At 36.9% G+C, this 24,705-nt stretch overlaps 1 protein-coding gene across 3 annotated transcripts in view; it reads left to right on the plus strand.

The window, feature by feature from the left end:
• Nucleotides 1-2,869: 2,869 nt before the first annotated feature.
• The window catches only part of SLC28A3 (solute carrier family 28 member 3), a 39,335-nt gene continuing 17,499 nt past the window's right edge, over nucleotides 2,870-24,705 (plus strand). Inside the window, exons 1-8 of one of the 3 annotated variants that reach the window (XM_077790353.2) lie at nucleotides 2,870-3,075; nucleotides 10,511-10,615; nucleotides 14,502-14,590; nucleotides 17,080-17,171; nucleotides 18,564-18,753; nucleotides 20,617-20,761; nucleotides 22,083-22,196; nucleotides 23,523-23,600. In XM_077790353.2, the coding sequence (XP_077646479.2) occupies nucleotides 3,019-3,075; nucleotides 10,511-10,615; nucleotides 14,502-14,590; nucleotides 17,080-17,171; nucleotides 18,564-18,753; nucleotides 20,617-20,761; nucleotides 22,083-22,196; nucleotides 23,523-23,600 (870 nt within the window). In that variant the 5' untranslated portion in view covers nucleotides 2,870-3,018. The remainder of the gene's footprint in view (nucleotides 3,076-10,510; nucleotides 10,616-14,501; nucleotides 14,591-17,079; nucleotides 17,172-18,563; nucleotides 18,754-20,616; nucleotides 20,762-22,082; nucleotides 22,197-23,522; nucleotides 23,601-24,705) is intronic. The other 2 variants (XM_085567714.1, XM_085567715.1) reach the window with 2 other exon arrangements.

The following is a 24,705-nucleotide window of genomic DNA, read 5'->3' on the forward strand; positions in this document are numbered from 1 at the left end:
TTGCTGTGCCATTACTTGAAGAACAAAGAGGTTCTGAATGCTTACCATGTGACTAGGATTTCATGGCAGAATTATATAGCAGTGGGAAGGTTTCATTTGCTAACAAAATATTTTATTTATTTGACACAGTATTCTGTTTCTTTGCTACTCAGACCTCTAAGCAGAAAGCCACTTGAAAGCCTCTCCTACTAACAAGATTTCTTGTTTCCTTCACCTGCATTAGAATGCAAGAAAAAACAATCTGAGGGTGTGGCAACATTCTTCTTCCTTAAAAAAATTCTGGGCAATGAGAGAAACTACCTTTTTCATGTTTGGAGGAAAGGATTCATGAAAATAGTTGTTTATATTCAAACCTTTTAAAAAACAATTAATTTCAAAAGTTTATTAATTTTCTACATTTTGGTCGTAGGTATGATGAAATAACAGCAGTTTGCTGTGTCAGCTCTATATAATATTGTAAAAATACCCAACATGTTAATATTAAATTTTCTTTAGTCTGTATTTGAAAAGTAGTTTCTGCTTTTCCATATTGTTGTTTTAATAAAATAAAATGCTTGTCTTCCCTAGTTTCTCATGCCTGCCAACTGAAAAAGCAGCATTCTTTCAAGAAATTGATAAACTTCTACCATTAATAATGAAGTGAGAAGGACCCAGGAAAATTATTCCTTCAAATGAAAATAATCTTCCTCCATTTATTTTTCACACTAGGAAAAATATAAATCTCATTTACATGTGAAATTCAGTAAGACAATTAGGCCCTTTCATTTGTCTTCTTCTAAATAAGACAAAGAGATTCCAGAGTTTATGCAGAAATAGTGGGATGGAACATATATTTTCCTATCACTATTCTTTTGAAAAAACACTAAGATTATTGCAAATTTTTTCTCCGCTATTAGTCAGTAGAATTTTGGCAACTCATATTTGTTTCAGCCTATCAATTAATCTCTTTTTGTAAAAACACCCTAAAATTTAAGAATATGAGTCTTTAATGCTTTCTCACAACCAAAGGAATCACATAAGAGGAAAACAGACATCCACGTTTTTTATCAGTTGAAATGGAGATGAAATATTCCTCAGATACATAACGTGTCTTGCACATAACATGTCTTGATATAAAAAAAAAACATACCTTCAAATAAGTCTTTAAACTAACCAGAAACAGGAAGGGTTTGCTGTAAATCAAATATTAAATATAATTCTGACTGATCATGGAAAAAAAAATCAGTGAATTACCTATTTTTTTTTTAATATATGGTCCTCTGTCCACCAATAAATAACAATATTTCATAGTTTTTATAGTGAGTTCAAGATTTTTCTTGGATGTGTTGGTATTTTTGTTTTAAAGATCCTGTCAGTTTTCTAACATAAAATAAAATTTAAAGGACGAAACCACACTGCATTATTCTGAGATTTTTTTAAATGAGAAAAACAGCTTAAAATATTGTCTAATGGGGATGAGGAACTGTCTTGTAACTGTTAGGAGGGTAGAACTTTCTTCCATCCATACAAATGCAGATTACAGATTTTAAAATTGCATAGACTGGATTTGAAAATTATTCATTTCATTGTTTCCTCTACCTTCCTGTGTTAAAAGCATGTTCAAACTTGGAAGGGGGAGAGAAGGAAAAAAGGAAGGAAAAGCAGCTGAGGTATACAGAAATCAGCAGGCAATTGTATAAAAACTCGTTAAAGATATTTGCAGTTATTTCTTGCTGAAGATTATTGTGCAGAGAGTAGTAATTAGTCAGAAAATGTCCTCTATTCACAGGGCAAATACAATTACCAATAAACAAGTTGATTTCAAAACCTGGGTCTCCAAAAATATTCCGAACACTGCAAACCTAAAAATCATTAGAAACCATGGCACTCCTGACCAAAAAAAACCCCAGCTAGTCCTCCTTTTTGAGAAATAGTTATAATATTTAGAAAGAACATATTGCAACAGTATGATTTATAATACTGTAAAACAGTTGGAAGATTACTCAGAAAGATGCATCATCTTATTTTTCATGTAACTGTTCATTATTTTGAATAATATATTCAGTCATGCCAATCCATTCTGGTTTTATACGTAAAACAGGGCACAGTTTTTTTCTTTTCACAGGGTGAGGCATAATTTATGACATTTTCCATCTTCATGTAAAAAATTATGAATATAGGCAGGTAATAAATTCATAAATATATTTTGCTGTATTTCCAAGAAACAGAACACTGTCATTTTTGCTGTTCTTAATGGCAAAATTTTATTCACACAAATCCTGTCTGACATTGGTGTCTGTAATAGTGCTAGTGTTTTCAGGACTTATACAGAATAAGCTATATACACAAAGTACATAGTAAAACTAAAACATGGGTAAGAAGTCCAACTGAACATCTATTTTCAATACTTGCAAACTGTAAGCCTGAAAAGTGTCATAAAAACTCTTCAGTTAAAGGTGAGTGGACAATCTGTGGACAATCAAAAGACTCTGTGCCATGAAATACAGGATACCAGCTGACAGTGGCTTTACCAGTGCTTGTCAGAGTCTTGAGTGTCATTCACATTCTCGTTTTTTCTCCTGCTGGGTGAAGTCCTCAGCTACTATGAAAAAATAAAGCTACCATAATATCACAAAAATAATGACTTGAGAATACTTGTAAAAAAGGAGAAAAAAATGTATTGGCCTTTCAAAATCTAGACGTGGAAGTTTTCATCCCATGCAAGAGAGGAAAGACAGAAGTCATATAAGTACACACATTTGCCTTTAGGACCACCCAGAGATATACTGTGTAAAATACGTTTCTTGCAGGTATCCTCCAGTCTTGTCTCTGAAGGCCGTTTTCCAAAAGGGGCTGTGCTAGTGGATCGAGAAGGTGGAGTTAAGTGGGAGTAAAAGTAACCTGAGAAGGCCTCCAGCTAGCTTTACTTCAAGTGATACCGGTCCTGTGGATGCATTAACCAGGTCCTGCCCGATTCTCCCCAGTACTGCAAGTAGCTTCCAGCGTTCTAACAGTCACCAAAAACTCCATACCAGGCACATGGAGCTGACGGAGACCAACCGTGACCACTCAGGGGTGCACAATTTGGCCTTCCAGGTAAGCGTGGTTTCCTTTGCTTGCTGGGAAAGAGGAAGGAGTTAAAAACGTTGAACAATGTTGAATTCAGTCCCTGAACAAAGAAAAAGCATTTTCCGCGCTCTGCCTGCAGGTATTTTACAACATTCTACGTGCTGATACCCTGCCAAAGTACACGGCTCTTGTGGAAAAAAAAAAAAGAAAAAAAGCTGAGTACAATTGACTTATTCAGGTGTATGTTCTACTCAGTGGTATACAACTAGCTTTGAAGAGTGTCCTGACTTGGTAATATTTCATAGGCTGGTGGATCTCACAACTGGATCCCATTTGCTCTATCAGTTGCTGGTTCTTCCTGAGGATAGGTCATTTACAGTTCTGTTGAAGAGAAGGTCAGCATTATGCAGCTCACACATAACTCATCAAAGCAATCTATTTCAATAATATGAGAAAAAAATTATAAAGTAATAATGTAATCATAGTGGGGCATATCATTCTTCCATGCACAATTGTAAGCGCAATTTTCTTCTACTCTTGAGAAGAGCACGGACAGAAGGGGCCAACCCAGAAGGTTTTGCATTTTCTAAGCATAAAGTAATATTAACAGCCATTTAAGAAACGCGATTTCGTAAGCGGAAGCACAAACCACTGCAAACAAATAAACACCACCAAAAAAAATCAAAATACCATAAGTATTTAGTTACTGTTTCTTAGTGCCCAGCATCCCTGTGCTTTCACTGGAATTAGAGCAGACACAAACAGAAACTTGCGAACCCGCAGCCGGACTGGCTCACTGTACTTGTTGCTGAAAGTAGAATAGATCGGGGGGAGAGACAGTGGCTGTGAAATACTCTCAAGTGGGCTATATTAACAAGGCAGATCCTTGCTCTCCTTTGCAGTCTCCGATCCTTACTCTGCCCCTGATCTCAGCTAGCAGGAAGCGGGTAGCTGAGGATATCTGCGGACACTATCCAAATAACACAAAAGGGTCTTCGTAGATGCTAATCATGTGGACTATTACATAACATCAGCGACATTCAACCTCTCTGTGTATTTGTTCATTGCGCTATATGAACAGAGAAGCCCGTCAGGAAATATTTAAGGAACGTAGGCAAGAGAATTAACTCTTAAAACATGATCGCCCGGTGGTTAGGGCTTTCTCTTGAGTAATCAGAGCACCCTCAACTCATCTGTGCTTCGGAGCAAATTGAACTTGAGTCTGTCAGTTCAAGTGAGCGAGATAAGAGGATTTATCCTGTGTTTTCACACAAAATACGTGCCTAAATTAGTGCCATGCTCTTCCTAAATATGTGCTTACAAACTCAAAAAGAAGAGGAGCCCCTATCTGGAAACTCTCTTAAATGGCATAAGCTGAAAATCACCTTTTTTCTCAGAGATCTGTGTAACACAGTATAGTAACCCGGATTAACTTTCTGCCTTACGCAGCTAGCTTACTCAGGCAATTTTTATTTACTTTTACACTGTCCTATCTCTGTTTCAATATGTAAGTCGCTCCCTAGAGAAATAAGGCACAGAAGGAGATAGGTAAAATTCTGTATACAAACAAATCACAGTAAAAGTCACTGAAAAGTAAATAATCTAATATTTTCCCACTATTTCTTGTGTTTAAAGATTTTTCTGCACAAATGAACATTTTAATTAATCCAAAATAAATGTGTCTTAGTGTATTAAGCAACAAGTATCTTACCTAAACCACAAAATACAAAAAATGTTCTGGAAAAGGTGTAATTTAAACCATTTTAAGTATCCATGTAGGTACCATTTTAAGTATCCAAAGTACCTTCAGATGCACCTGAACCACTTCATGATTAATGCACAAAGGGATAATGTAAGAGAGGGACAAAGGCAAATTAGGCAATTTGTAAGGTATCTTACGTTAGTAAAACAGCTCTCAGTGTAATACAAAGCAGCGTAAGGCTAACAAGTGATCGATGAAGGCTCATATCAGATCTTTATTAAGTCAAGAATTGTGGTTTCTGTTGCAAAGGGACACTAACAGGATGAAAAAGTTGTAATATAGAGTAGTCTGCTTTTTGATTTGTCACACAGATGGTCAGAGGGTGATAACTATGAGCTCTTCTCAAATTCTCAGTTGCTATTGATATGTAAACACACACCTCCATTTGTACTGTGGTAGGATTTTCACTCCATCACCCTTTTCAATGGTAGTTTAGTACACCCTTATTTAACAAATGTTAACTTTCAGATGGGATATGCATCCATGCAGCACGAAGTTATATTGATACCATTAATTGCATTTTTAAAAATGCCTGGTTCTGCAAAATATCAGCTACTTCTTTTGTACACTATGCAGTTTCCACGTGAGCATAGTTTGAAATCGCAGGTCCTGCATTATTACCTCGTGATAATGCCAGTACCCGGGAGACCCAGAAGCAAATTTCCCCCTTATTAACAGCTCAAAATGGTCTCAAGAGACGATAAACTGCAAACGTACACCTCTGCTGTTTCTCTCTTTGTCTCTCTCTTTTTGATATTAGGAATATCTCAATTACCAACAGCCATTTGGGTGTAATACAATGAGAGAGTTTTTCCTGTAGGTTTTAAGAAAAGACATAGTTTTCTTTACCCATACTGCCAGTCTTCCCTACCATGCTTCTACCCTTTAGTAATAAAGTATTTAACTTAATAAAACCCAATGCAGTTGTTAAGACTTACATGCTAAAGTTACCTGCTTTGCATGCTACCCCACAGGTAGAATCAACAGATTGCTGCACTGTTTCTAATGAGACATTCAGATTGTAAATTTTTTTCTTCTTAAAAATATCATGTAATTTAAGGAACTTAGATCATTATCCTCAGTTGAGAAAATTGTTCCTCCTAAGTGTCTATGTACCAGCATAACAGATTGTGTATCTATAGCTACAATAATGTCATACTTAATGTGTGGAAATGCTACTGTGTCTCTTGCCTTCGAGGTGTTTTAGTCAACCTCATATATGGCACTGCCTGGCTGGAGGACCACTATGCCTGCTCAGAAACCCTATCACTAACAGTAACCCTAAAACTGAGACTGGATTTACTTAGCTTGTCTTTAGCCCTCATTAAAGAGGCAAAATTTTTATCTAATCAGTTCTGATGATTCAGATCTCTGATAACATTAAACATCAAGTCACACTTACTCCATAAGGAATGATAAAAGCTGCATCTTAAAAAGGAACAGTAGGTGGGATGAATAAACTGCCCTACAGTTAAAAGCAACACAGAGGCAAACATAAATACAGCATAAGGGGAGGATAATAGCTAATAAATATTTATTCTTCACTGGCCTCCTATTCCTAGAATTATGATGCATTAAACAACCTGTACCTGTTTCTGTAGCAGACCACAGCACGGTCTTAAGGAGTTAACTTGAGGAAGGATCCCCTTTAAAATTATGACCTTTGCTTACAGTGCAGAGGATATTTGTCTTGACATAATGCATGCATGTATTTCATTCAAACAAGGTTAAAATATATTAAAAAAAAAATGCAATTTCTGTTTATTGCCATTTTTCACAGTTTCCTAGATACTCTTGTCTGGTGGGTTAATTAAGACTATCGATGTTATTAAGAATTAGTATTTCATAAGCATCACTGTTATGTTTACCCTTGGTAATGAAGGTGGTATTCCACTGCATTATTTAACCAGATTCAGACAGAAAATTATGTAATCCTGCTCCATGTTTTCATAACTTGCTTTCCAAAGCCATATTTTCTTTTTAATTAAAAACTCCTATATTTCAGGATAACAGGCAACTATCCTATCCTGAAAACCTTATTTTTTTAAGGAAAAAACTATGTACTCAGAGGTGGAGGGTCTTATTTACAGTCCTTTTCAAAACACCCCATGAAGAGGTAGCCTGCTAAATTTATATCTGGCAGAACCTTTTTTCTTATATATGAGTTTATACAACTCATTTGCTGTAGTTTAGTGCATGGATAATAAACATTCATCCTTCCTGCCTTGTAGACTGCATTTTATAATTTGACAGGTTGTTATGAGTACTGTAATTATTAATTTAAGTAAATTCTTCCTAAATATTTAAAATGTATTTAAACTCCAGAATCATGGCACTGGCTAACAAAAGATAGTACATGAGGGAAAATGTAGATGAATGGTGTTCAGGATCACTGACTATTTAAGAAAAGCAAGTTTTGAATTGTAAACTGGATGGCTTCATTTCTACTGGGCAAATACAATTAAAAAGAGCATGAAAGCAACAAAATCCGACATTATAACTTGAACAATTTGCTTTTGAAGCATCTGTTTTCCACTGAGTTTCTTGAGTATCCCTATTCTAATCTCCAGCATAATATAAGGACCCACCCTTAAAAAGTTTAAGCAGCTGCCTCGATGCAATGTTGGCTAGCCTATTTTCCTCTTTAACCAGCATGAGCGTAAACACCATTTATCCCAGACTGTCTGCTATTGTTAAAAGCATAATAGAAGTTATTAGACTTTTGCAAAATCCATCCTCCTTCAAAATCAAGGAGGAGATGGCAGGAAAGATCAATGAATGTAGTCCTGCAACACTTCTGGGTCAATTAACAGCTTGTCAAGAGGGAACTAAACAAATATTGAAAGAGCATACAGAGTTGAGATAGCTATGTCCTTGTCATTTAATCAAGTATTTTACAAGAGGGGAATTCCAAGCTTTAAAGTAAAGCAGTTTGTGAAAGCAGAAACACTGCTTCAAAATACTTTTCATATTACAAACATTCAAAATAGATAGACCAATTCTGTAATCCTTTAATTGTGCACTAAAGCAAAAAGAATTTTCCCATCGAAGCTTTTCTGTGAACTTCCTGCTATCTCATGGTCACCTGCAGATGGAGCAGGTTCAGAAGTGACTTTACATGCTGCTGTACTGGCCTGTGTTCATAGCAGGATTGTGCTAATTGTAGTTCTCAGGCTTGGACACCCATTTTCTCCTGCACTGTTTCGTTCTCCAGACATTTACGGGGAGCTGGAAAAGGATACTGAGTAAATGAGGTAGAAGTTTTCTATCTGTGCTGAGTTGCTTACTCAGCAACCAGTAACAGTAGCTGATAAACACAGACTAACATTTTGTTGAGGACTTCCTTCAGTACCTGAGACACTAAGCAGGAAAGGGGAAAAGGCAGTTTTGTCACTTGAATATTTCTGTTCTTATTAGAAATTAAAAATAGGTTTTTTCCTTCAAGCAGTAGGGTTAAGTTATGTGTATTCACCAAAAAAAAAAAAATTCTATAAGGGGAGAATGAAGACACAGTTCTTAAAAAATCAGCTGTGAAATATTTCTCAGCTTAATAGCACTCATTCAAAGCCTGTTCTAGTCAACAGAAATCTTACTAAGCTAAATGTGTTATCAATAATAATTAACCAGTTTCTACTGAATCAGTAATAATCCAGAAATGTGATATGATCAGTTGAAATAGCAACTTTTTAAATTTACAGAGAGGAACACCAATCTATCCATCTGCAGTGTGAGCTACTGAGTTCCAGTAATTGTGTGATGCTCTTACTACTTTTGTTATATTACTCATACATTCATATGTTTTAATTACTCTATAAACGAAACTTTTTATGTAATTATTGCACTTGAGCAGTGGGCTCACCTAAGTGACTTCTAGAGGTGTCTTCCAACATAGATTATTCTTTTCTTGTGTATTTCATAAACAGCAACTTGCATACTTTTTTTTTTCCACACATTTACTGAAAAAGTTCTAGGAGACCTCTGCTTTTTCTTCCTCAGCAACAAGTATGGAAATCTTCAAAGACACCATTCTCAGGAATGTATGTGTATGTGAATTACAGAACTATAGCACTTTGACTTTGCTACACTGTCCTGTGTAATATTTTTAATATATCTCAATGCTACAGTTAATCTCTGTTTCTTGTGGTTTTTTTTTTTTTAATTGTTTGGAGTGTTCAGTAGTTGTGTTTGTTGCTGGCTGCAGGGGCAGCTACAGCAAACCCTGGTATGGTTAGAAGGCAAACAAGTGACAAATTTCTGAAACAGAAATATCTCTCTTAAGAGAAGGAAAATATACTCTTCACCTAGATGTGAGGAAATTGATGTATCAAGACAAGAGCATTTGAATAAACAGCCTCTTGTGACTCCTCTGAGATACAAAAAGTTACAAAACCACTTTGAAACTCATCTTTTGTGAACTTTAGAGGCAAAGTGTTTTTAAGGAAAAATATTACTGAGCATTGTTCTAGTTGCTTCTAAGGCCATGTTTCTGCTTTAAGGCAAAATTCAATTTTTTTCTAGTAGTACTGCCTATTCCTGTCTTTAGAAATTTTTATTAATTTACTATGATTCAGGTTATTTTGTATTGTTCTTGTGGAAGTGATTGTTTAGTTGTAAATACTAATTTACTGAGTCTATTACCATGTAAATAATGAGATACTTCATGCAGTAAAACCCAGTGAAATTACTGTAATATAACTACTGCCATAAGAAACCACTGAAATACAAAACATTCACAACAATTGAAGAGGTAAGTTATCCAAAATTTTGTTTAGGCAGCTTTCTTACAAAATCAAGAACTAGATGTTCTAGGTCTATTAAAAAGAGATATCTTATCCTTCAAAATGTTAAGGAACAAGAAAATTGAGGTTCAGGATTTATTTTTAAAAAATTAGAAATAATTGGGCTGGTAATGGCAGTCTTCATCTCTCTGATAAAAGGTATACCTCAAAGGATTAATGTGGTAAAGCTAACTCTTCTCTTTAAAGATATCCTAAGAGTTTTATTCTAAGATCAATACAAGTACATGCTCACATTTACTCCATATGTGTAAAGAGCATAAATACTGGAGGAAAGGTATGAACAATTGGGGAAGGCCCTAAATAGTCCATTTTGCCCTTGGTGAGAAGACCTGGATTTTTATAAACTTGTTGAACCAGTCCTGAGACAATGAACAGCACAATTCACCATGGGGAACATGTGAGTTTAGTGAAGAAAACAGCAGATTCACATTAGTTGAGCACCATTCATGACCAAGGCACCTTTATGCACTAGTGCAGGGACTCAAATAGCCAAGCTTTGCACACCAAGTTTTGGTGTCCCTTTTGTGGTAAAGTTACACAGAGAATTGTAGAATCATTTAGATAATAAAAGACCTGTAAGATCACTGAGTCCTACCATTAATCTAGCAGCACCATGTCCTCAGAGTGCCACATCTACAGGTTTTTGGAACACTTCAGGTATGGTGAATCTGTCACTTCTCCAGGCAGCCTGTTGCAATGCCTGACCACCCTTTCAGCGAAGAAGTTTTTCCCAATATCTAATGTAAACCTCTCATGGTACAACTTGACCCCATTTCCTGTCACCTATTCACTTTCTTCCATGGTAGCCCAGGCATCAGATTATAACTCAGTCTTACTATACACAAGAGAGGCTTTCAGCTTCTGATTCAATTATATTGAACCATATAATTTCTGGTTCTAGAATGACAGTGATGATTGTGTGGATGATACAAATCTGAAAAGCCTTAGAGACAATTTGCAGAGAATCAAGGATTCACAAAATAAGGAAGCAGTGCATATTAATCAGGTATGTTTTTTCTTTTTTTCTTTCTACCAAATAACCTTATGAAAATTAGTAAACCTCAAAGTTAATATTAACAATGTGTATATCCAAGACAGATATTCTAACAAAATCTGAATATAATTTAAAATGTATAAACAGAGAGGGAAGTATGTTGTATTCTCAAAAAATACATTAAAGAAAAAAAAATTATATGTGTAGGGTTCAGAAAAAATGTATTACAATGTCATAATGGTTTCATACAAGATACAAAAGAGGCATCAGAAATGGTAACCAGAGGGAAGACTGGACAAGGAGTTGCCCTAATAGCATTTTCTCATGAGAAAGTGAAAAAAGAGAATCTGTAATCATTTGTTTTAGAGATACAATCTTTCAGTCAGACAAAGAATTCATAATACCAAATGTCTAATAATAAATTCATATTTAATTATTAAATAAACATTCTAAATAGGGAAAATTTCAGACAAACACAAACTTGAGGCAACAGTGTAAAACTGACCAGAGAAGAAGAGAGCACAATGCAGATGATTGTAATAATAAGCACATTGATTTTGTCTTCTTTTGACTGCATGTTTGTTTAAGCCCAGATACTGAGTATCCCACTATGAAAACATGAGAGTCAGGTTAAAAAAATCCACAGGTATTTCACCCTTGTTAGGCATTAATATTTTCACATCCTCACTCCAGAAATAACTTGCTGCTCTAAAAATTCTATTCTGTTGTAATCATATCTACTTGCCAAGTTTGGTAATGGTACTCAAAGCATCATATATTTCTAATACTTGATGCAGTGGGTACTCATTTCTATCTTCTGTTGCTTTCTTGAATATGATCAGAGGCAACAAAGACATGGTGCAAAGTAATGTCTCTGCTCTCGGAGTTGAATTAATAACAGATGTACAGTGATGGAAAGGATCACTTAGACTATTCTGATAAGCACTCCTGGGAACTAGACTGGAATCTGAGATCCTAGGAGAGAGAGGTGGTAGATGGTGTCTATACTTCAATCTTCAAAAAAGCTGGCAAAAAGGAAATTGTTAAAACAAAACAAAAAAACTCAAAAAGGATTTTCAGAACTGATTGAAACTGCAGAAAATTGGAGAAAAGTACTGACATGCATGAAAGATTTATTTTTATCAGAGAAACCAATTTCCCCACTGAAAAAGTTCATCTGAAATCATTCTGCCACTACTTGGTGCAAAAATATCAGAGGTGGGTATATTTGCACCAACAATTTCTCTGTCACACTGTGAGAGAGGCATAAGAATTTATTTTGAAGATCTTTACAGTATGGACTTAGCAGTGTCTCCCTTTGCTGGCAGAAGTCCATATCCTTCACACAACCCTTAGGTAACTCTCAGCAATGGCCAACACTCCCCACAAACCAAACCATAGTATCATGGTATCATGTTTGGCCATGAAAAAAATAAAAGGGGTTTGCATCCATTCTGCAATTTCCTTTTGTATCTACACATTCACAGAAAGTTGTCTTTGATTTCAGATTTTCTCACATTTTAATGTCATTGTAGGAAGCATTTGTGACAATGGAAGAGTGATATAGTAATATTCTAAGCATATGAAATACATTGTGAACAATGTGAAAATATGTAGATTGATGCTTTTGTAACTGACATACTCAAAAGAAAAAAACAGCTTATATTCTCAAGATAAACCATATACTTCAAAAATTCATATACTTCAAAAATCCATATACTTCAAAAAGGGCCAGAGTTCAGGCTGTGGGTGATCTAGGCACAGGGAGTATATGGAAACATAGGGAAAAGAGATAGGAGAGCATGACCTGGCCTAAGCAGTGCATGAAGTGGTGGCAGTGGGAATGATGTTGGGAATGAAAGCAAAATCTGTAGGACATGAGCTTTAAGCTGTGACCAGGAGAGTCGACACAGTGCCAAAGGGAGTGTAGCTGCCTGCAAATGTGAAAGCATGGCACTTCCACCTGGGGGGCTAGGGCTCTCCTGATTTTATAATGTAGGTTAAAAAATCTGTAAGAAGCACTGGTATGCAATATATTCCAAAATTAGGCTCAGGAATAAATGATAATTACATATCATTTATGAGCACTCAGTGTCCCTCAGATAAGAAGCCTAGCTTGTACAGCCATTGAAAAGAATACTGCCAGCTATCAAAAGTAATAGTAATATAGCAGGCATTTTCCAGTTTTGCTTTATTTCACAACCAAGACCAGAGGCAAAGAAATTGAGTTTAGTGACGATGTAGTCATATTTTGCAGTGCTGCTCCATAGAGCTGCACAGCACCCTGCTCCAAAAACTGCAGCCAAGAGGACCAACAGACTCCTGCTGGTATTAACACTGAGCTTTCTGTAGGAGAGGAAACAGCAGCTTCCAGGTATATACTCCTCTGGTCTCACCATGTGTTAGTTTTGCCTTTGAGATCATTAAAGCCTGAAGATACTTGACAGGCTGAGAGAAATGTGGCTGGTCCACTGGGAGAAGAGAAGCTTCAGGATCTTTCAGCACTTAAAGGGGGCTTACAAAAAAAAAAAGGAAGAGGTACTTTTTATAGGTGCATGTAGTCATAGGATATGGGGTACTGGATTTAAATGGAAAAAGGGTAGGTTTGGATCAGATATCATGAAAAAAAGTTTTTACTGTGAGGATGATGAGACCCTGGAATAATTTGCTCAGAGAAGTTGTGGATGCCCCTGAAGGTCTTCAAAGTCAAACTGGGTGAGGCTTTGAGAAACCTGGTATAGTGTGGAGTGTCCCTGCCCGTGGCAGGGGGTTGGAACTCTGATCTTTAATGATCTTTAAAGTCCCTTCTAACCCAGGCCATTGCACGGCTCTGTGGTTCAGGTCTCTGCCTGGCAACTAACTGAGAGCTCTCCAGGGCTTCTGGCAGCACCTGCAGCAGGACAGACAGACGGAATGCAGGAGCCAGGACAAGGTGTGTGGTGGGCCTTGTTTCCCACAGCAGACTGGGGAATTGACTTAACATAAACAAAAGTGACAGAATAACAAAGGGTAAAGTCACCTGTAGATTGTCACTGCTGGAAAGGCGGCTGAGCACTGTGGGCCGCCGGCCAGGCCGGGGCTGCCATCGGGGCTGCCATCGCCCTGGCCATGGCCGACAGCCCAGGGCAGTCAGGCGGGCGCAGCTCAGAGGGAGAGCGCGGCGCCGCAGCAGGATCGCTGCTCTCCGAACACAGGGCCCTGGCCACCCTGCGGGCCCCACCAGCAGCATGGAGGTAAGAAGCCATGGGACAAACTCCTTCCTTGTGCCCCACCAGGATGGGATGGAGGCATGATAGCCCCCATGGGTGCTCTGAGCAGCTTCGAGGGGCCGTGCCCTTCTTGGCCACCTCAAGGTGGTCCTCACACAGGGTGCAAGGCAGCCTGTAGTTATACAAAAGCTTTAACACTGCCACGCTTATGTGGACTCTGGCAACAATTTTTCTTCAGAATAAAATTGTTGGCTTAGTTAAATTTTTAAAACACTGAGCCTCGCCCAGTTTAACCAGACTCCATATACAAAAGTTCCATCATATTGAAGTTCTCAAAGAGACAGCAACAAAACTTGGGCGTGTCTATAGGAGGTGCTGGCTAATTCACAGCCTGCCTTTTCCAACTGTGCAGTAGTACTACCTATGAGGTCCTGCCCTCTTCAGCTCTGAGTAATGCTGGTATTTTCCTCCCCTGTATTTTCCTTTTGAAAGTGGTGTGAATGACTTGGGAAACTCCTCAGCTGGTCTAAATACTGATCACAGATTTGGTGGCAGATGGGAGAGCCATGAATGAGTGCAGACAGGAAATTCTAGAGACTGCTTCAGCCAGCTGCCAGTGAGGATGGTTTTTTGCTTTACCTAAGAAACATAAACCCCTCTGACAACCTTGGCACTCATCTGCTTTCCAGGGGGATGAATACATCAATATTGAGAGTGATCTGCATGAAAACAAACACACCTCCATAGATGAAGATCATGAGCAACCACGCCTGAAAGGGTAATGTGTTTTTTGCATGAATAAGTCTTCTACTCCATCCTGGCCTAAGAAAAAAGCTGCCAGTGTTTATGCTTCTGGAGTGACAGCACTAAATTTCACTGCCATACCCCTGTGCTACACAGACCTTTGTATTGCTCAGCAATTTTTGTGATACAAAAACACAACTTGTTTAAAAGTATTGTACCTTATAAATGACATCTGTGATTGGTGAACTATCCTTTTAAAGCCTTGCCAATTAAAGAAGCATTTTTTTTTTCCTGATACAATAACTTCTTTTCCAATATTTCCAGAGCAGTGTTTTTTACACAGAGATCTTAAAGAGTAGTCTCTTTCAGGAAGTTGAAGATTCACTATTATCTTTCAGTTTGCATAGCTCCAGCACAAGGTAAGAATAGAATAGCTGTGAAAAAAAGGCATTTTGACACAACGAAAGTTTTACTTTGTGTTTGCTCTACTTCCAAGAGATCACAGAGTGAAAACACACATCCACATTTTACTTGAGGATTAGGTATTTTTTGTGAAAACTGCAAACCTTGCTTAAGGCATTAAAAAAGTTAAGACACAATACATAAAATCATACTAAGTGCTCATATGTGTCACTGATTTCTTTCAACAGATAGCACTGAGTAGTCATAGTCTAAGGCACAGCCCTTTTGAAAGATCAGCCTATTGATAACACAGATTCACTGCAAGTGCAAGGTTTTAACATTCCCTTCTTAAGTACATGCACAAATAAAAATTATTTGAGTTACAAAATGCAAGCAAGAATAGTTTTGACATACATAAATATTTTACACTAATGTGCTTAAGTGAGATCTGTTTTTTTAACATCTTCTGTTATATTTCAAGCCTATAGGATCAGCTTTTAGAAAAGAATGTTTCCTTATTAAATTAACCATATTTCATAAGAAGCATTTTTCTCTGCCACCTTTCAGAACAGAGCTGCATATTTATGACCTATGTGCTTAAATATTTAAGATATTCTGGTACCAAAGTCATAATAGCCTAAATTAATAAAATAAAAAGGAGATAGAGATGTTAGATAAAAGAAGAAATTACAAGAAATATGAAAGTAATAATTTTAAATCCCAAAGGGCTCATAAGTAGCAGTAACAGTATTTTTTTTCCTTTTCTTGGTTGAACCATAAATTTGATAAAGTAACTGCCTTTTCCATCTATTTGTCTCTCATTTCTCCTTTTTTCTTTTCCTGTTGTATCTAATCTTTCTGCTGAGGTTGGATAGATAACCTAATGTTCTTACAAGTTAGAAAAAAAAAAAGTACTATGATTTGTGAAGCAACAGGAATTCCCAGAACTGAAACTGAAGTATCAAAAGCAATCAAGATTTCTCTGAGAACCTATTACTCTTTGTACTTGCAAAAGGAGTGTGCTCTTGCTCTGTTATTCAGTGTGCTGATATAATTTAAGTTAATATTTCTTGTTTCTCTCAAATTCATTTTAAATTAATTGAATTTTTTGAGTGCAGAAAAGAAGGGTATTCATGCTGGATGCATGCATCTAACTCCAGCTGCATTTAGTTTCCAAACAAGTACAGTCTGGATAATTAGCATCTCTAAATATAACATTGCCTTTACAGATTGGGAATGCACGAAAGTGCTTCAGAGATGTGCCTTGCTAAAGCAGGGCCTCTCAGATGACAAAAACATAGCTGTAATTTTTTTCCAGCTTGCACAAATGAAGGTGTTTTTTTAGCCACTGCTTCTGTAATTGATATATGTCCACATCATCAGCATATTTAACACTGGAAATCTCTGTTGAATTAACTCCCTTAACTGCTATTTCCCTAAATTTCGACCTCCTCCATGAAATCATGCTGTTACCTTTAGTAAGGAAAACAAAGAAAGTGAAATATGTTATAATTGGAAGAACTGATACTACAGCATGACATTAAAATATAACAAACTATTTTAACTTCTAAGAGATGATGAGATTAAAAGTTAATAATAACAAACAAATTTTAAAAATCCAGAAATATCTATGCTCACTGTAATGAGGTTTTTGATTGGTATTGGTTATTTTACACACACAAATGCAGCCTTAGGCCTTTACAATTACAGCAATACTACTATTCCACATATAATGATGGGCTACCTGTATTAATAGACTTTGTGGGTCTAGTAATGGACACTGAATCTCTTAACTACTTACTGAGTTTGCACTACCCCTGTTAACAAATCTCTTCACAGAAGAGGTGTACTTCAGAGGGTAGCAGAACTCTTCTGCTGACTTTGGCCCATTGTGTAGATGACAGATTGTCCCATCAGATATCTGCCATATTTTCTTTTTCACCCGTCCAACATCAACCCAAAGAAGTCCCTCTCAAAAGGCACTTTATATTGTGACTTTGAGATCCAAATATAATCCTCTCCAAGTTCAATGAATTTCAGCTGAGAAATTCTGATAATTTTAACACAATTTTCTTCTACAAACTCTTACATTTCTATTCTTTGTTGATCTTTTTTTCCTAGGCATTTAGAAATAAGGTATGATGAAGTCTGTGAATTTTGCAAGAAACATAAAACCAAAATTCATTGTGTGATCTATGGAATTTTAATAACAGGTACAGTATATTACATCCAGAATTGCTGAAGCCTTATTTATTTACCTGTATGAGATTATAGGCTGTGCTGCCTTTGTCTGGCATAAAAATTCTTGACTCTCTTTAATGATGTATTTCAAAGTAGAATTTAGTCCCAGAGAAAATTCCAGATTGCAAAACTTCCACTCATTCCCAAATATAACAAAAGCACAAATCTTGCTAAACTGCTTCTCCAGCATATTTAAAGTCTGACTAGCAATTACACTTGTGATAACAGCATAGTTCAGTATTTGTGTCTACTACTCCATTACCAGCTGACTCCAAAACTGCAGCTTCAATACCTTGTCCGAGACCATGAAATCACTTTATAAACTGTCAGGCACCAAACTGGACTGAACTTAAGTCATCAGGCTGGAAATTAAAGTTTTCTTTGCTGACCCATATCACTCAATATTTACTGCAATTTTTCTGGAATAAATGGTCTTATTACAGTATATACTGCAAAATCATTCAGATATTCTTCTTTCTCCCTTTCCTAATTAGCCAGTAGGTTGGTTTGTTTCCTTCTACTTCACCAAGTTTGTTTTTGAGATCTTCCTACTTGAACACTGGGAACACAGAGACTTGAAATATATCTATGAGACAGTACACCGGGAGGTAGTTATAAAAGTGTTGCTTGCATGCTGAGTATCCTGCCCTCATAACTCATTTTGTCTTGCTTTATCATAGTACAGACATATTCTGGCTCAAGAAAGTGAGTGAGTTCTAAGAATAAGTCACGATTTCATACATTAATTCCATAAAAAGCAACTTGTATTACAAAAATCAGTAGTCCTTCTTTTTTGACACAGGCAAAATCCAGTAATTCTTTACAAGAACTGGATTTTTTTTGGCCAGCATTTATCTGCAGTGAACCTGTCAAATAAATAACTTCATAGTTATTTTATGAAATAAATTAATTTTAAGCTTCACAATTACTTAAGGTCATCAAATCAGTCAACTGACATGTTTATAAGAGTTTGTTTCTAGTTTTATTGGATAAACTCATCCTCTTTTGAAAAACAGAGCACAACTCATGCTCTTAATTCATACCTTTTACACAGGAAAAAGAAGTTCTTGTAGATGGGTTTAATTTTTCTGGGTTTAATTAAGATGTTTCATATGAATTTACCTTGGCAAAAGCATATAATCTGCTTTGACAGAATGAGAGCCACCTTTCATATCAGTAAGTATATCATAAGTAACAAAACTATCCAAAAAAGCCAGATTTTTCAGTATTTAGGCTGAGAGTCAGAAAAGTACCGAAAAGATAAACACAGGCCTGACTTTGATCATCTCTTATAAATTTAAAATTTGATCTTGTTTTTAAAAAGACCAACCTAACTGACATGTATATCCTTGTTTCTGTGACAGCATACTTGGCAGTAGTCATTGCAGCCTGCAGTTTGAATTTTCAGAGAGCTTTGCCGCTCTTTGTCACCACTATCCTAGCCATCTTCTTCATCTGCTGGGATTTTTTAATATCTAAATATGAAGACAGAATTGCTGCATTCTTTTCCCCTGGAGACCGATGTCTGAGAAAACAATGGTTTTGGCTGAAATGGTAAATATTAATCCCTTTCTATTTATATTGAAGGACAATGCATTAGTCAAGTTACCCCTATGATTTTATTTCAGCTTACTTCCCCATAAGATCAGGGAGATGGGTCAATCACACGTATCTCAATAAAATCACAGACTAATTAAATCTTTACCAGGAAATATGAGAAGCACATTCAGGATTTCAATGCAGTAGCTAAGGATCAAAAGACTTGGAAGAAAGCATAGAAAAATACCACAAATTGATGTGGGAAAATTTTATGGCTTAAAGAGAATATGTTCACAAAAGTTTATGTGTATTGTAGCCTTTTTCATTCATTCTGAAAACCAGAAAGTTCTTCACTATTCAGAGAGCTGTTAGATCATAAGAACCTTAACTTTAACACTTGAAAACTGCTAAAGTATATTATCTAGACACTTTTTCCACATATCTCCCTAGCAATTTTTACTTGACCTTCAGGAATAAAAACATGCCAGCCAGATTTAATGTCATAATAAGGTTGTATAACCTTAATTTGGGATAGTAGACATTAATCTGGTAGATAAATAGTAGATAATTAGATCTGTCAGACACTTATTTCAAGTATTCCTGAGCAGTGATTGGGGATCGTGAAGTTATCCCTGGCAAAATAGGGAGAAAAAAGAGTCTTGTAGACCAAATAAAAAACAAACGAAATATCATTAAAAAGGAAGACAAAATTGGCCAGCTATCATCTATTCCAGCTAGGTCACCTACTAGCTGAGAGAGAGTTTCAAGGTGTGTGGGATAATATCCCAGATTATTCTTAAGATTTAGAAATGGCTTTACTAAGAAAGGTTTTATAAAGATTGTGGTCCTTCTGCTCAGGAGCCACATTGGAGAGCAGACACACAGAGGCATTTCCATTAGATGATCTGGCAGCCTCTCTGGGAGAAGGAGCAAAAGGAACAGGAGAGCTCTGATGAGCAGATGGAACAAGTCAGGGGCAGTAAGTGCTATATTACCTGGCCTGCAATCCTTAAATCGTACACATCACACATTAGGTGTTTAACTGTTTTCTTACAAGAGACAGAAAGTCTCTCAGGTGTAGAGAGGGTTACTCAGCATTGTGATGGCCAAGCCATTTTGTGGAGTTTGTCTGCAATATTTTTAATCTCCAGCTCAAAATCAAATTGACGTATCTAGGTACCACTGAAATCAGTAAAACCTTCTGTTAGACAGAACTAGCATTAAAGACTTGGGACAGTATTTGTTTTCTCTCTGTATATGGGGTGATGTATTTTGTTGCCTTCCAGGCTGTTGTTTCAATAATTACCTTCAATAAATAAGCTTAACATTGTTCTGATAGCAGGGACCATAGAAACACTGAAACACAGATATACATGTAATTGTTTCTGAGATAGCTGAACCGACTACAAATGGTTACAAAGAAATTAGCTGTTTATCGGCTGCTCCTTAGTAGAGTGTGCTTTGTAGGCCCACCAGCTAAACAGCACAGCGCAAATCATAAATATCGCAGCCTTTCTTGCCCAGAACTAAAGATTCAATAAAGGAAAGGAAGGGAAAGAAAAAACAGATTAAAGGAAAGGAAGATACCACATTTAATATAATAGAAATAGCACCCAGACAAGAGTCACTCATTATTTTTTTTTTGGGTTTCCTCCCATACACTGGCTTGGAGGGCATTTCTTCCAGATGCCACCAAGTGATGTTGCCAGAGGCGCATTAACAAAGGCAGGTTCCTGGTTGTGTAGAGCTACAGGTTTCAGTGTAATACATTGTACAAAGAGTTTATTCGCAGAGATGTAAATGTTTTTGGGTATGGGAAGGGAAAGGAATATCCCAAACATCTTTTCCAGGCTATTGTGATGTTTTTTTATTTCCTAGGGTGTTGTATGCAGCTCTTATTATAATGATCATCTGCTGGCTCATCTTCGACACAACAAAACAAGGATCCCGTCAGCTAATCTCTTTTGGTGGACTTGTGATGTACATTGTCTTGATGCTTCTCTTTTCCAAATATCCAACCCAAGTGAGTATTTATTCCATTATACATCTTTTGGTATTTTTAAAATTCTGTGTCTAAAAAGTTATTCCCCTTCCCTAGGACCAAGTCTAGTAAGAGTAACAAAATGTGAGAAGAGTAAGAATATAGCTTTGCCTGACACCAAGCACTATTTAATTTCTGAAGAAAGTAATTTTGCATGTGGCTGTACCAACACCTGTCTCTCACTATTTGGGAAGCTGCTGCCTTCTGTTCCAGCCCTGATACAGTTCAAGCTGAGATAGGCCTTCCCCATGCTTTCACCCACAGGAGCCTCACTATAGTCCTCACCACATCACAGTCACTTATTTGAGGACATTGTCATCACATCAGTACAAATTACCTGGAACCAGAGATATGATAGACTTTTGTAACTCTTAACCCTCATAAGTTTGTTTTCCCCTGAAAATTCAGCAGCTGGGGCTGAGCTGATGTCCTCACATTTTTCTCACCCACTCCCATAGGTTCACAAATGCCATTTATTTTACTTTTCCATTAGAAATATCCACTCTGTTTTGCTGTGGTATTACAAAGGCCCTCGTTCAGCCACCACAGTTACCACTTCAGCTTTTGCTCCTGTTTGCATGCCTCGTATACCTCTGCATCCTTTCATTAATCATACATCCATTGTCCAGGTCATCAAGTTTTCCTAATAATTTTCATTACTTCCATAAGTGCTGAGACTTTCTCAACAGGTGAAGTCCTGTCAGCAAGGACTAATGAACTTGCCCTATCCTTTGCAACTGCTGCTGTCTCCAAATGAGGTGAAAACTCACACTCCAAATATTTTATGCTCTCCCATGAGTCCTCATTACACCTATTTGGTTTGTGTAATTCAAATATGACCTGGTTAAATTAGAGAATGCCATCTCATCTCTTGTTTTGTAAGTGATTTGATTCAATTTTCATAAACAAATTTTCAGAAACAAAGATGTTTCCTGAGGCAGCAGAACAGGAATCGTCAGTGTAGTGAAGGGAAACTCATCACAGGCAGCAGCAGTTTCTCCTGTGATTTTATATTATGATTTTTTTAAATTTTGTGATATATGATAAATCACAGTATAAAACTGAGCAGTTCTCAAGTATCAAAAGTCTTTAAAGCTAGGGGATTTAAAAAGAGTTTAAATTACCCAAGGACAAACCCTGTAGCAAAATCTCCTTATGTTCTGTCCCCTAAAACCTGTTTTGGCAGCTGTTCCCATTCTGCAGTATAGTCAGACTATCTCTTTACATTATTTAAACAAACATCCAAGGTAAACTATTATTTACTTAAACAACAAGCAGATTCTTTATTTTTCTCTCTATCTAGGTTGCTTGGAGACCAGTATTTTCAGGAATAGGAATGCAGTTTATTCTTGGTATTCTTATTCTGAGGACCAAAGTGGGTTTTGATGTATTTAACTGGCTAGGCATTCAGATCCAGGTAAGCTATTGAGCAAAACCCTTACTTGTTTTATATAATTTTCTGTCTTGGGAGTCTTACATTATACAAACAAGCTGTTCAAGGATCCATTTGTCCCTTGTTTTTTTCTTCTCTTGAGATTATCAGAAAGGTAATTGACTTCCTGAGATCAACCTTCACTTTTTTTTTTGTTTACTTAATACAATGGCCTGAGTAATACCATTTATTAATGGCTTTACCATCATTGGGCTACAGTTTTAAGTTTGCATTCTTGAAGCTCAAATTTATCTTGTGTCAGGGCACTGAGGAGCTCTTAGAAATGGCTCAAATCATCCTTGCAATAAACACAGTATGCTGAAAAGCCTTGAGATTTAGGTCACAGCCCTAATTATCTTCAAAGCAGCAACATTCCTGGTGTCAGCAACATTTCATAGTACTCATGATATATAAGAAATTAATTCAGCTACATACAGGAGTCAAAATCCAGATCTGCATGCTGGAAGGGATCTCTAGAAATTGGATGGGATCTATCCACAGGTATCCCTGCAGACACAAAGTTTTTTTAAAAGTCAGTTGCTGTAAAGTAAGGAATAAGCAATATCCAAAATACACACTAGAGAGTACCCACTGAAGGACATTCAGACTTTTCACTTCAGGGATATTATTCTGACAGTTGTTCTTCACAGGTAATTAAGGACATGTAAAACCAGACAGAGCAGAATGTACTGTCTCTGTGCAGGAGCAAAGGCACATATCTGATGTCTGTCTAATCTGCAGGCAGTGGGAGTCATCTGGATTTTGTCATCAGGTTCTCAGTCTCTGAGTGGAGCAGGTCTGGTGCCCCCTTTTGTTAGCTTCATGTTTTCAAGTCTTACAGTCTATCCTGTCAGAACTAACTACTGTCACTATTACAAACTGCGTTTTAACTCCAATTTAACTGTATCAGAAATGCATATTTTTGCATCAGAAGTATAAAAATGCACTGGATCAAAATTTAAAAGTAGAAGATTCCCTCAGGCTAGCTCTTGGCTGCACCTTTCAAAACTCATTACTTCAGCTGTCAAATCTCCATTTTAATGGAGCATGGAAGTGCACCACAGCATTGAAATTAAAAAGTACATGTTTTTTTCAGTGTAGCTTATGGCCTCTATTGTGTCTGGTACTCAGCAGAGCACAGCAGATACCTTCAGTTCAGCCAAATACAGTCAGCAAGGCTTGGACCCCTACAAATCAGAGCCCAAGCTTCTTGGATCTCACCATATTTCTGCAAGACAACTAGCAGTATTTTGTTGGGTTTTGGCAGGTACCCAGAGTTTATGGCTATTTTACTTTGCTTTCTGTCCCCAGACTTTTCTGGAGTACTCTGATGCAGGTGCCAAGTTTGTGTTTGGTGACAAATACACAGATCATTTCTTTGCTTTTAAGGTAAGATGGTTGTTATACGCTGTATGTGGCAGATAAACAATAGCAATTGGAACAGTATAGCTAGGAAATAAATTATGTAGCTTGTGATACCTATCTAGTCACCAGAGAAATCAACAGGTAAACTCTTCCTTATTATGTGATATTCTGAATAGAAAATGTGGGAACACTTTCATTCACTGCCAAACACTGAGTCAGATTGCGCTTATTTAGTCTAATTATAACAACATATATTGCATGTAGACAGAATTTTGGAATAGGTTAAAAGGCTCGTACCTGGACACTGACAGAAATATTACCTCCTTCTATCTTCCCCACCTCTCCATGACTAAAAGTGCTCTGCCATGCTATCTATGCTGTTGTGCCCTTAAGTGCTGTACAGACCACCTTGTCATAGACTTTCCCCCTGAAGAAGTGGAGGGTCTAGATGTGTATTTATTTATGCCTGGGGGAAGAGCTGGAAGCTGCATCAGTAAGAAGAATTACATTGCATTAGTAAGATCACAGGGAAATTTCCTATCTCTGTCTTAAGAGAGCTTTTTGGGAAACAGCTGGAATACAGCTTATCTGCTCTGTGCTCTCTAATCTGCACCAACATCTTTTGTGGTTTTGCTCTGAGAAGTAGCTCATGCCACAATGCCTGCTTAGGCTGGAATCAAGAACATGCAAACCAACCCAAATAACAAGTAAACCTCAAACAAATATGAGAAATGTACTAGGACTTAACTTGGAGACTATTCTTTTGGTATTTCAGATATCTGACCGTGAGCTTACATGCCTTTTCTCTTATTTTTTTCTTGAGTTGATATTCCAAACTAGATGTTCTGCCGACTTAGCTCTTTCATTACTTGAGAGAGAAAGTGCTATGTGTGCTAGCCTGCTACTAAGGCCAGTAAGAACATCTTAGAAAGGAAAAAATTAAGGCATTTCATCAATAAATATGAATTAGATTTTAAGAGCAGTTCTTTTGTACCTTTTGTTTCCCTTTCCAGGCTCATCCTACCTTTACTTTGGAAGGTATTTACTTTACTTATTTGAGCAGTCAAATAACAATTTTGATTCTCAACTACATATTTTAGGAATAAATTTTTTTAATTCCCACCTCCCC

This window comes from Lonchura striata, chromosome Z, assembly GCF_050655825.1.
Source record: "Lonchura striata isolate lonStrDom1 chromosome Z, ASM5065582v1, whole genome shotgun sequence".
NCBI classification, from domain to species: Eukaryota; Metazoa; Chordata; class Aves; order Passeriformes; family Estrildidae; genus Lonchura; species Lonchura striata.